A 14,073-nucleotide genomic window follows, 5' to 3' on the forward strand; every position below is an offset into this window, starting at 1 on the left:
AATGTCTGTCTGTGTGTGTGTGTGCATGTCACCCCCCTCCTGCCTTAGTGTGAGCGCCGGGAGCCCTTACATGGCCACTGAACACAGACCCTTTGCAGTCACAGGGTCAGGAGCTCACGCCACACTGCTGTCAGAGCAGATTGGTCAATGAGCCGCTCCTCTCGAGGAGTCAAGGTGCTCGCAGAGTCGAGCTCTGTGGGTATTTGTTTGTGTTACGTCATTTCTGTACGAGAGAGACAACTCGTCTGTGTCGTTGAACCATTTGGGGATAACTTAGGCTGATTATATACGTACATCCATCCTTTTTTTTCTGATTTTTGTTTTGATTTCTGAACACATTTTGGTAATCCAAGCATACCTACAAAATACTTATATTTGCCACTGGACCTGAATGCCTCAATTCTCCCAATGTCAACCCCTGGCCTCCTAGGACTTCATAGTTCATCACTCTTCATTAGTGTTTTTTTTTCTCCCCTTTTTTTCCCCTTCTTCATAGAAATGTTTTATTTATGTTGGGGGGAGGACACTTAAACCATCTCACAGCTGAAAATTACACGTGTAATCTCTCCCAGAGGAACTCCACGGAGAAATAGAAAAACAGTCCATGAAGTGCAGAAAAACAGTGGTAAATCACTCTCTGCCACCTTATCTGGGTCGCTTTAAAGGGTGTTCAAGACCGTTTTATAACTCCACTTAACATGAACGCTGGTGGTGCCAAAGGCTTGAGACTCAAGTTACCTTGAAGTGATTTTCTCATTTTTTTTCCTTCTTTTTTTTTCTTTTCGGATTTTCCAAAAAGTGGGTGGACACACACCCATTTCAGTAGTCAACTGTTGGATTCAAAGTAAAATTGAATCTGTTTTTACACGTTAGGCCCAAACACGACTCACATCCTATCAGCTGGAGTCTCATGTGCAGTCTTGCCAGAAGACTAAAGCTGAGATATTGTGTCCTCAATTAGCCCTCTCATTTAGGAAATGATGATGATTAAATAGCCATGAGCAGTTACTGAACTCCTCGCTGAAGAAGAGTCGCTCACTTCTTTACATTTAGAACTTAATGGAAAAGAACAGACTGCCCCGTATTCTGCAAATCTCAGAGCCAAATAAAGAATGTGTTGTAAATAATCTACTGCATATGCTTTAGAAATACAATTGTGCATCTGACGCACACAGCAGCTGGTCCCTGTAAAACATCACAGTGATATGTTGTTTGCTTTTGAGGTTGAGGGCTATTTTTGAAGAGGAAAAGTGAACAAATCCAGAGGAAACAAATATCTCAACAGCCGACTGGTATTTCAGTCCCAGATATAAACGAACCCCGTTTCTGGAAAAGAGAAAAGACAAGACGCCCGCCTTTTATTTCAACCCACTTTTATACCGCATTAGGCAACAACCACACACACACGCACACACGCTTACACACACACACACACACACACGCTGTGAATAATCTGTGCGGGTCAAGTAGCGGGTGTCTTTTTACACGTTTGAGCTAAATGTGACCCCAGCTCGTATATATATATATATATACAGTGTGTGTGTGTGTGTGTGTGTGTGTGTGTGTGCGTGCGTGTGTGTGTGTGCATGTATACATATATCTAATATACTGCATGTGTGTCATCGTGTGGACGGACTCCTCGTCGCTGGGCTGTTTATACGGACGCTGGCCCCGCTCGGTCCGCCCGGTAATCCCTCGGTGATGTTGGAGGTGTGTTGATCAGCAGGTTTTGGTTTCCGACATCGGGTCCAGTAGCATTTGAGAGGCGTGAGCAGAGCTGTCCAGTGGCAGGTGTCTACTCTGTTTGGTCCACAGCTCCAAGTTTATTCACCAGTCTGCCCCGGCAGCGGATCTCTTGCCAATAGCGATATTTCATGACGTGCACTTTGGGTAAACCGATACCCACTAGATACTAGATCACCAGGCAAATGTCATTTAGTATAAACAATTTAGTTGCACGTGCTCTCCTCTAAAATACATATGCTTCAGTGGGGCCTGCGCTTCTTTTTTTGTGTTGCCTTGAGACGTGCACGCGTCAACTTACTGTTAAAGAAAAAACACATATTTTAGAGGTCGTTCCAACGCCATTAATACCTGTGATGAATGTGCACCATGCCGAGGTAATTACAATAATAAAGGGATTCAACGGGGCCACGGATGCCAGACTTGACTTGCACTTCATTACATCCCACCGTTCCCAAAAGTGTCGAAAAACAAACAAGGAAGCACGGTTTCCTCTTGTTATTCATTAGTCTTATATTAGCACTATGTTCAGGCACCACTGAAAGTCTCCCTGATGACACCGACCCTGTCGGCTCTACTTTTAGAGTCGACGTACAGCGACAGAGGAGCTGCCGCTGCTGCTGTTCTGACAAAGAATACGACAGTTGTACTGTCAGTCTCTATTGATAGAGCAATATGCAAATACTAATTTTGCATTTTTGTTTTTTTTTCGATTCGCAAAAAAAGGTACATTTTACTCGTTCGGGTCTAAGCGTGAGTATTCAACCTCGTTAATTCAGTACATTTAAATAAACCGTGACTCGCGGCCTTTAGAATTCGTGTAGCCTATCCAATGGCATTTATTTCCAGTTTTGGAGAGAGAGAGAGAGAGAAAAAAATATGTTTAATTGATATGACGACAGTAATAAGAAGCATTTTTCGCCCCCCCCCCCCCAAACATCCCGGATTGTGCTTCTGAACGCTCAACAGTAACAAAGTCGGAGTGAAGGGTACAGACCTTATCCTCCTCTTTTCTCCTCTGCTTCTTCTCCTGTCGGATTATTTCCCCCATTTCCACACGTGGGAACGGTTTCACCCCTACTTAGTATTCTCACATTGTAGCAATCCCAACAATGAACCGACACGCCATTCAAGCGGAGGGGAAGCAGGGACCAAGTTGTATTAAGTTGCAGGGAGCATCTCCCCTGCAGGCTATGCTATGCCTCTCTCTGATGAAGGGGTTGCACATCCTCTCGCTCCGCTCCTCCAAGTAATCATGGGGTTAATTGACTGGCTTTCATCACGCCCGAAAATAGAACAAGTATATTTTCAACGATAAAATATATATCCTCTATTTTAATTAGTGATTTTTTTTTTTTTTTTTTACACGATACCGAGCTGAAATACAGTGACTTCAGATAAGCGGTCGATATATGCTGTGAGAATACTATATATATATATATATATATATATATATATATATATATATATATATATATATATATATATATACGCTTTATGCTTCAAACGTAAGAATAATTATATATAATAATAGTATATACTCTGTCAGATTACTATATATATTATAATAATAAATAGGCTAATCAATTACAGTGCAAATGCTTAATGCAGACTATTTAGGAGCAGAGATCGCTTGTGCCTTTTCTCCCACTGGGTGATTTGATAAACAGCAGTTGGGAGCAGAATGGTACATTTGGAAATGCTTTGGAGAACAAAAAAATCACTCATAATATGTTAAATAAAATAAAAATGTTATATATATCATGCAAAACAGCCTTGTATTAAAATTAGTCTGTTTGAATAGTGACAGGAAAGTCAGACTTGTCTTATCCTGCTCGGGATAGTTTGACACTTCATCCTCCGAACATTCTCCGTGTATTTTTAAATTAAGAAAGTTAAGCGGATGGATATTATCACCCGGCTCTGCATGCGTTTGATTTGCACCGTTGCTACCCCACACCTCCCTCACACACACACACACACACACACACACACACACACACACACACACACACACACACACGCACACGTGCAAACGCACACACACAGGCGCACGCACACACACACATGAAAGAAGCAGAAAAAAAGGTCACAGTGTAAAATGGTCTCAATGTTTACGTAGCACACAGGTGATTTACACCGTAGGAATCGTGTGTATATTGTCCCTGTGAAACGTTACTTCTTCAATCAATTCTGAGAAATCGACGCGATATCTAATAAAACTCTTAATACTCTCTGAGGGGACATTGCATCGAACAGTTCAATCCTCCGGGGATCAGCAAAGAAAAAAACATAATTATGCTATTTAGCCGGCTGATGTGTCGCAATCACTGCTCCAGCACACTCTGTCAGATTAAAATAGAGGGCCCGAGTAGAGGACATTAAGGCTAAGGGAATTATATAAACCTCAGGGGAGATTTCAAATGGGGAAAGTAAACTATAGAGATTAATGGCAGCCATAAACAAGAGCATGCTGTCCCACTTCAGTGGAGGTCAACAATAACAACATTAATAATAATAATAATAATATTAATGGTAATGATAATAATAATTATTAGTATGTGCCCTTTAAACTGCACTGTCCCTGAATAAACGAATATTACTCAAAAACAGGAAAAATAAAATAAATAGGCCTATAGGTTTTAGTGGCCTAAAACTCTTACTATTATGAGGATGCCCCATAATATCAGCAATCGTGATAATAGTAGTACTTTGTTTTGTTGTTTTATTTCCCTTTCGTTAAATGTATAATTCCAGCATGAAAAAAATCATCAGCATAACAAAAACAAAAACAAAAACAAAACAACAACAAAAAAAATATATATGTATATATATATACTATTTTTTAGTTTGCCTAGGAAATATGTTTCAGTTTTTTAGTCTTTGTTGAGCATGTCGGTCAAGTATGTAATTTGTGCTTTTTTTTGTTTGTTTTTTATCCACTTGTCAAAGTTGTTATAATCCTCATAATATGTGATCATCGTGTGTGCCCCATTGGCTCCACTTCCTTTTAACCAGGCCATTTGATCGGGGATGGGTTTCCGTGACGGATTAACAAAGAGCCCCTGAAATTAGGAGCAAGTGTGACACCTACCTGCAGAAGTTGGAAGAGTTCGAGGACAGCGCGTGGCTACCGGCTGCACAGCGCAGCAGAAGCGGCCTGTCTCTGCGGTGAGCATGCAGCACGCTTCCCTTTTCTCCAAACACAGTGTTTCACATCTAACGCGCCATTAAAGAGGCTCTCCATTAATGATATATAATAGGCCAGTATGTTCTAAATGCATGGTCGCGTCCCTTTTAACAGCTTTGCCACGCCTTGGAAAATAGTAATGAGCTCTAAATTTGGCATAAAATCGAGCTCATTACCGGAGTTCACCACCTGATTGCTCTGCATTAAAACACGATAGGTAATTGGGTTAAATGACTGCGCTTCGGTGTTGTTATTATATCCATATCCACTTTTAGAAACACAAGTAAAAAGGAGGCCCTGGATGTATTCAAAGAAAAAAATATAATGGTGATAAGCAATAGACCAAAATTTACTTTTGTGTTGTTTCCAACATTTTTCAGTCACAAAAAAATGTAAATAAACTATGAATATTTGCACGACCCGAAACGAAACTGCACCCTTTTTATTGTTTAGATATTCCAACACCCTTATACTGAATGTAGGCCTTTGCACTCAAGTTGAGCTCGCAATACCAAAATGTTTTTTAAAAAACGTGATAACTACCATAGGAACATCTGTCACGGTGCACAATTGAATTCATATTTCGTGTAGATGAATTGGCCTTGAAGCACTTTTGACACATCAGGCAAAGCCAATGTCTCACCAAAAAGAAATCGCTGCACAAGCATATATATTTTTTTCTCCATAATTTACTTCAAAGATAGTGTGTTGTCCATTTTAAATACAAAAATGCTACATTAAATATACATGTTAGTCTTTAATACAAATAGACTTAGGCGGCTGCAGCGATTAAGACCATTCTCTTTACACTTTAGGATTAACCATTCAGAAACTAAAAATGTGAAGATAAGCATTTTGTCTGAAAATAACTGCTCTCAGAATTTGCTTCATCATTCTTCTTTTTTTTTTTTTAATGCAACCACAAAAAAATAAATAAAAGTCCGCGTGTGAGTGGAAAATAATCAGGTATTAAATGTTTGACATACCTTTCTTTAGTTCATAAGGGGAGTCTTTACAAAGATCTACCTGCGTGTGGCTTCTGACTTTCTGGCTCTCCCTTACCAAAGCCTCTGCTCTATTTAACACAGTCTGGTTTAATCCATTGAAATGTGCCGAGGAGCCCGTGGTTACCGAACCGTGGTTACTGTGAAGATGTCCAAAACTGCCACCATAGTTCGTGTAGCCGGGGTAGAAAGGGGAGGTGTAGTACAGGGGCCTGGAGAGGACCGTGCTGTTGGGGAGCGGGCACTGAGGGGAGGACCGTGATGGAGACGCGTTGCTGCCCATTACTGCGCTCTGACCCAAACCGGGGCAGGCCTGTGGCGCCTCGCTGCTGCTCTTACACCTGTCTGAGGACGTGGCGATCTCCGCAAGGGACCAGAGTTTGGGTTTCGGGGCCGAAGGGGGCGAGTGGATAACAGAGGTCACGTTGCTGGTCACCGTACCCGGCGCGTGGCTCAAATCTGACGGCTTGTCTTGCTGCGCAACGGCCTGGCTCCCCCGGGGCACCGCCGAGGGAGACGACGTGGTTGGTTTCGCGGAATCCGGCAGCAACTCTGTAGTCCGCTCCTCCTGGTCTTTTAACTCCGAGTCGCTCAGAAGGCGATCCGTGTCTTTGCCATGGCTCTCCTCTTTAAATCTGTCACAGCCGATGTCCCTGGGTTCAGCAGCTTGTGATCTAAAAGCACGAATGAAGAATATGAGTTATTGCCAAATAAGCGTGACATGAAAACGTTAATAAAAAAAACTGTACACATGCGTTTTGGGTGAGAAACAATGCAAACTCAAATCGGATGTGTCGACATAATTAGTCTCTTTATGCACGTCTCCCTTAAATCATGTGTAGCTCATGCTATAAATTGCCCTCATAAAGATGTGTTATGTCCAACACAAAAAAAAAAAAGAAAAAAGGTGAGTGAATTCATCTCCATAATTATGAAAGATTACGACAGTTTTTGCCCAAACACGAGCAACGTGATAGGAATTAAAGTGAGTTGACTATTTTAATTTCCAATATATATTTTCTGTATATATTAAATATTCTTGCACTATTACGATAATAAGCATTCAACAACCGTTCAAAGCTGGGATATAATGAGCATTAAAAGGCGATATGTTTTAGCCGAATAGCCAGCGCAATACACCAGCTGTATCCTTATTATGCAGTTAAAGATAAATTGACTGCTAAACACTTTGCGTCACCAGCAATTTCAGCCCCCGAGAAGTCAAACGAGGGGAGTTCAAGGTGATTATTATTTAAAGCAATTGTCCCATTATAAATAATATACCACCATTAACCAGCAATCAATTGTGCACCCTGAGTGGAAACGACTGCGATGAAAAATTGATGATTTTTTTTTTCTTCCTTTCTCTGCACCACCGACCTGCTTCTGTGTCTGTGGAGTCTCCCTTGTCTGTGGGCTTGTTTGGCTCGTCATCGTCATTCTTCTCCAAATCAATATTCTCGTCTTCCTCCTCGTCCTCGCTCCGGTTCCGGGGGGTCCAGGTCATCTTGTTCTCCTTCTTTAGCCTCCTCCTGGCGTTGGCGAACCAGGTGGACACCTGGGTGAGGGTCATCTTGGTGATGATGGCCAGCATGATCTTCTCGCCCTTGGTCGGGTAGGGGTTCTTGCGGTGCTCGCCGAGCCAGGCCTTCAGGGTGGCGGTGGCGTCCCGCGTTGCGTTTTTACGATATGCTGGGTCACCATAAGGGTAGGAGCCCAATGATGCTGCGTAAGGGTGGTATCCTATTGAGCCGGCCATGCCCGTGGTGTGGTCATAGGGAGAACCCTGTGATACAGAAATAAATAAATAGATATAAATATATATTTTTTTAAGTGTTTAAAAAGTTCACTCATATTCATTTTCTTGACTGCTTCAAAAATAGTTCAAAGGACACACACACACACACACACGTGAACACACGCGCGCGCGCGCACGGCCGCACGGCGTGCACGCGCACACGAATACGATGGCTTTAGTCCAGTAGTTCAAGTTTGAAGTTAATGTGTATGGATTTTGTTAGATTATGACTGGCTATTTGAAATCCCCGTCGCTATATGCAGTTGTATTATTATTTACATTATGCCAGCATTCAGCGGATTTGATTCTCGCCTAAAATCCAACAATTTGCAATCACAATAAGGTATTTACATTATGCACAAAGGGCCTCGCACTTTTGCTTATTTCCCTGTTCTGGGATCAGCCTTTGCAGCACAGCCACGTCTGAATGAGTTACTACGTGTGCTGCCATGAGAAAAACAACAAGTGAAAGACAATTGTCCTCCGTTTGCTTTTGTTGTTGTTGTTTTTGTTGCCCAAAGTTGCAATATTTTACAACTAGCACAACTAATATGATGACAGGAGACCTAAATTGCCATCACGGCGTCAGTTATGAACATAACGCTCCGGCTGAGCATTGTCCACTCCTTCTCAATTTCCATGAGAACCTCTTAATAGCACACAACAACACAATGTTAAATGACTTCTGTTTACTCAACAACATGCCTTCTGGACCATGCCCTTCTGTAATATCATATCCGCGCACTGCTCAGTGACGCACATTTCCCTCTGAATCGCCTGGCTCCGCATGCACAGTGGGTATTTTCGACCTCTATAACGAGTTAATACATCCCCGCGTTCACTCCCTACTAGATTAAATAATCACCTTTAGTTTACTCACCACGTACGAGGTGAATGTGGCAGCTGCTGCGGCGTCCGCGCTGTACGGTAAGTGGGAGTTGTAGCCCGGCGAGGCGCTGCTGAACGCGGTAGATCCGGCATAGGGCGCAAAAGCAGATCCCGAAGAGGATCTCCCAAGCTCCTCGGTTCTGGGTCCCGATAACACGCTGGTGCTGTACGCAGGGCACGAATACAGGGCGAGGGAAGCGGACGGCTGGTACAAGTAGCCCTGAGGATACGCCATGCTGGAGCCCGGAGAGTCTAAGCCACTTAACTTGCGCACTTTCCTCCCTTTATTTTCTCATGCGCTGCTGTCGGCGCGCATAGAGCCGTGTGTCTGCAGACCAGCTGCCCGTCCACCCCCCCCCCCTTCCTATATGACAATGGTGAAGGGGAGAAAAAAAAAGTGACTAAATAAAGCGAGGCTTAGGTGTTGGGTGGATTAATTTTGGTCGCAGCCAGCCAGCCAGACACTGTCCGTCGGATGTTTTGTCTCGTTTAGTTTTTCGGTTGCTCCCTTATCTGAGTTGCACCCTCGCTCTCATGCCCAGCGCAGAAGTTTTTTTTTTTTTTTTGTACCCGTCGGACGGGGGCTTCGCTTTGGAAAATGTCCTGCCAAGATGCTAAGTTGAAAAATTGAGGATCCTGACGCTTACTACGCTCCTCCTCTCGGGGTGTAGTCACCGAAGGAAAAGGCGAGCTTATGCTGGGTAACCACAGCCCTGCCCAAATCCATGCTCTCTCTCTCTCTCTCTCTCTCTTTCTCTCGCTCTCTCTCTCTCTCTCTCTCTCTCTCTCTCTCTCTCTCTCTCACTCTCACACACACACACTTCCTCCTCACCCCCTCTCCCTCTCTCTCTCTCGCATTAACTAACAATCCGTCTCATTCTCTATTTCTCTATTTTCCCCCCTTTAACAAGGCTCGTTGCAGTAAGTCTCAAGTGCGCCTGGCAGCCCCCCTTTTGGATGGCGACATCATGCGAGAGTCTGTCAACTCCCAACTTTCTTCTTTCCCCCCCCCCCCCCCCCCCCCCCCTCCTCACCCCCCCCTTCCCTTCTCCCATTTACGAAGCCGTCACTTTCACACTTGATCAATAACAAATCGGCTGTTGTATGCCAAGGATGTGGGGAAATGGGCTCTTTGCAAGATACCCGGCAGGAATTAAAAACGCGCTCCAATGCTTGTGCCCTCTTTTTTTTTTTCTCCTTCTTTTTTTTTTTTTTTTGTTAATCTTTCTTTGTTCTTAAAAAAAAAAAAAAAAAAAGAGAGAAAAAGTCGTCATTGTAAGTTTGTGCGTTAAATCAACAGACTTGATGCTCCGTGATCTGCGCGCGCCTTGTGTTAAAATCCGCAATGGGAGTTTCAAATGGATTACGACTGTTGTGCGCGTCGACTTTCCTAACGCCTGACGAATTTTGCTTTTGGTAAGATATATACGTGACAACTGCAAAACAGTCAAAGTAAGACGGCGCAAATTGCAGCTGGCCGAACATAGCTCTAAGTACAGTTGCTGTGCGTCAACAAACTTCTCCGTATCGACGGTTATTGGGCTGTGATTGTTGAGTAATGTTCTGTCCGCGCCGCGTTTGGACGATTTACTGGGGCGACGGCTAAATAGTTTTCGCCATAGATCCTGGAATAAACCAGTCAGATACACACTCCCAGAAAGTCATAAACCCTCAAGCCAGGGCAGATTAGTGCCAACTACACCAAATCCTCCCGGACCAGTGGATGTAATCTCATTTGATCACAGCAGATACGTTTCATTGGTGAAATACTGGATAGCCTATGTATTTAATATGCCACTGTTAGCGGCAATTACCGTGTTTAGGCCTATTTTATACATATTAGACGCCTGTTATGCCATAGCCCAGAACACAATACTAATGTTGTTATTAATGTATTTTATTTCCTGTTCCCAAAAGTCCACTCATATGTTAAATCATTTTATAATTAAATGATCCGGGTGTGCATGATGCGGTTGGATAACGTTGCTGGGGGGCGTGGGGACGGACGGGGGGGTGGATAAAATATATATTAATCGACTATTATAAATATTATTCACTTTGTATCAGCCATCTAGGAGCCATTTCCACCATGGTGATTGACTCTCCAGTTCAAGTCTCAGATAAGCCGAAAGGGATCGCTGTAGGCGCTGCTAAAGAGTGTGTGTGCACACGCTGTCACGTGCTTTTTTACGCTCTGAAAACCTCTAGAGAGCAAAGAAGGATGACGCTGGTACAGTGGGAGCCGACGCACTTTAGAGAGAGCGAGAGGGAGGGGGAGAGGGAGAGGGAGAGGGAGGGATAAAGAAAGCAGCATGGCTGCACAAAGCGACCCTACCGTATTCAGATGACAGTGACACGGTGAGACCTACAGTGGTGTCACAGCCTCCTGCAGTGTTCAGACAATCAACTAATTACTGGAACTTTTCTCACAACAACAGCTACAAGAAGAACCAAACCGAATCCGCTGGTGCTGACAGTTATCTTTGCCTTTATTAAATGTGGGGGAAATATAGCAACATTAATAGCCACGGTTATGTATCCCTTATAGTGAAATCATACGTCCGTCATGTATATCACAGAGGTACAACAACATTTAAAAAAAATCCCACGTGGGCTGCTGCAAAAGTAGCGGCAGAACTGGTGATATTAGTATTATTATTATTATTTATGCCATAAAAGAAGCGTCTGTCTCGTGTGTAATGCGCTTTGGTTCAGGCTCTGAAGTAGGAGGAGGACCTATAATTTGAGATCACGGAGCCTATAATAGGAGTAGGTTATGGCAACTGCTTCCAACTCTCAGCACGGCACTGATAAAGGAGGAGGTGTCGGTGAGTATAGATTTGCTCCTTTGCACTTTTCTTTGTTTTGATTTTTGTTGTACGATTTTTGTTGTACGAGCGGTAAATAAAGTGCATATGCATATATATATATATATATATATATATATATATATATATATATATATATATATATATATATATTTTTAATGCGTAACAAAATAGGAGTTGTTTTCTGCACGCAAATAAACAGGCGATCCGATTCTAAATCTATTTCTATCGTTTTGACGACGTCTGAACTTTTTTTTGCGTCGCTTTGCTCTTCGTTACCGCGACGTCCGGAGAAAACGACCCCGGGATTGACGTCGGGGGGAAACGTGGATGAAAGATGATGCACGCCACTTAAAATGCCTGAGGGAGCGAGTGTAATCTAAATGGGATATAGAGGGTATTATTACGCGACATGATGCGTTGTGGCGGACTAATTGCGCAGCATGGGTGAGTTAAACAGTAAGTTAATGCGCAGTGCACGCGGGCAGCTTTCTGGAGCGCGCCGGGTCAGCTGCACTGCTCCCAAAAGCCTGTTTTTTTTTTTTTTGCTGGTGTGGAGAAGAAAAATAAATGCTTGAAGTATTCATGGGATTTTTTAACCATTCTAAATCTGTGTCCTAAACCGATTAGTTGACACCAATTTTTCTTTGATGTAATAGCTGAGGGCTTTTGCCACTTGGAAGCCAATTGAAATTCAAAACAGTTTTCGCTCCAAATGCTTTGGGGAGATCTGCTGCAAATAATGGATGTAATTTATTTTTGACCTTGCATTTTTTTTTTTGAAAAGGGTTTTATTAAATGATTAAACATATGTGCACTGTGCTATTCGACTAAACAATTGGCATCCGTAGCTATTGTTTTTATTAAAGCAAATAAGTACTTGTACCACTTTTTATTTACAAATTGTTGGTTCTGTCTGAAGTTTTTAATTTATTTATACTAATGAAAACAATGTCTAAAGAAAAAAAATGTTTTTTTATTTGTTCAGATCCATGTTGAGGAAGTCTCCTCATGTCACCAAGCAGTCAGTGAAATGCACCCCTCCCAACCCCCCCAAACACACACGCACGCACACAAACACACACACACACACACACAAAAACACACACACACAAACACACACTTACCTACCTTGCTCTGGCACCAATTAAATTCCCTTTATTAACTTTTTGAAGTGATAATTATTGACCAGTGGACACACAGGCATATTTCTACGCTCAGTTCCGCATTATTATAACTCACATTGTGTCTGTTTCAAATTTAATTAGCTCCCTCCTTTTGTGGGGATGCTGTAGTTGCTATGATTGTTTAGAAAGGTTTAATGTTTTACCCAATAAATATCTCATCTTGCTCACATGAGCTGCTGATACACAAATCAGATTTGATGATTTCATTTGGCTTTGAAAAATTACTCAATTTACACGGAGCACAATGAGCCAATATGGCTTTCAGGAGAGCGCATCCATTTTCTGATCTCTTTTCTGTTCTTGTGATCTCTTCTTCTTTTATTGACCCGAATGAAGACGTATGGAGCACGAGTGTGTGTTTGCTTTACTCCTGATGGGGCCTGTCTGCCCCCCCCCCTCCCTTCTCCCATGCTCCCCATGATCCCCGCAAGGCTGAGTGGCAGGGCTCTGGATTGGCTAAGTGATGAAATGATGACCCTATTATGAGAAGCGATTCCAAAATGAGAGGTATCAGACAAAGATTGCACCCTTCTCAGACTGCCACGCCGTCCTGCCGCCCCACACTGCCAGCTGCGCAGATGAAGATTGATTCGCTCGAGATGGATCACAGGAAGCACCCATTGATTTTTCAGTGTTTTTATCAAAAATATTTATTTACAGCTGTATCCATGGGGCGTATCCAGGTTCACCCGTTACCCGCTACTCCAAATGGGAGATGTGATAAAAAAGGATAATTCTCCCTCCGCCATGACAAGACAAATGACCTGTAATATTATTTCAGAAATGAGTCAATAGAATCAGTGACTAAATGAATATTGACTGCATATATTGAAACCTGAGTGTGAGCATGCTCGTTCCGGGCCCTGCTGCAGACTCCACTGTCAGCATCTATACAGTGATGCCAGACCTCCGAGTGTTTAACACATAATGCAGGCCTGCTACTACAGCTGGGACAAAATAAACCTCATGTTAGTGAATATCACAGATGGTGTATCCACAGACTCGACATCACCCTATTCCTCTCGCCCGTGTCTACCTGTATATTTTGATTCATGATCTGAGTGGTTCCGCGCCCGGCGGTTTTCCAACCAGAGCCACGGCTAAATAGCAGGTTTGTTTTGAAGACGCTATAGGTGCCATATGGTAATCATCTAAATCCTTACTACTCAAAGCTCTCGAGGCATGTAGGATGTACTCCTTCCTGCAATGCCTTCATGACGGTAAAGTGATACAACGTACAAATCAAATGACTACCAGAATGCTAAAACCACAGTGTGGGAGCTCTGCCCTAGATATTTGCTCTGACTTAATCCAATTGAAATAGTATGAGTGAGTTGCAGGGGCTCCCAGGTCTGTTGCTTGCTTATGTATGTGATGCATAATGGAAGTTGACGAGGTTGGTGATAGATCACAGCCCAGGTAATGTAAACACATT

The 14,073-nt window shown here is 42.9% G+C and overlaps 1 protein-coding gene across 1 annotated transcript; it reads right to left on the reverse strand.

The window, feature by feature from the left end:
* Nucleotides 1-5,902: 5,902 nt before the first annotated feature.
* On the reverse strand, nucleotides 5,903-8,858 carry irx5a (iroquois homeobox 5a). The gene is made up of 3 exons (XM_034528797.1): nucleotides 8,616-8,858; nucleotides 7,314-7,723; nucleotides 5,903-6,611 (listed from the first exon to the last, which is right to left on the reverse strand). The coding sequence occupies exons 1-3, from the start codon at nucleotides 8,856-8,858 to the stop codon at nucleotides 5,903-5,905; spliced, it is 1,362 nt and encodes a 453-aa protein (XP_034384688.1).
* Between the last annotated feature and the right edge of the window lie 5,215 nt (nucleotides 8,859-14,073).

Source organism: Cyclopterus lumpus, chromosome 3 (assembly GCF_009769545.1).
Source record: "Cyclopterus lumpus isolate fCycLum1 chromosome 3, fCycLum1.pri, whole genome shotgun sequence".
Classification (NCBI taxonomy): Eukaryota; Metazoa; Chordata; class Actinopteri; order Perciformes; family Cyclopteridae; genus Cyclopterus; species Cyclopterus lumpus.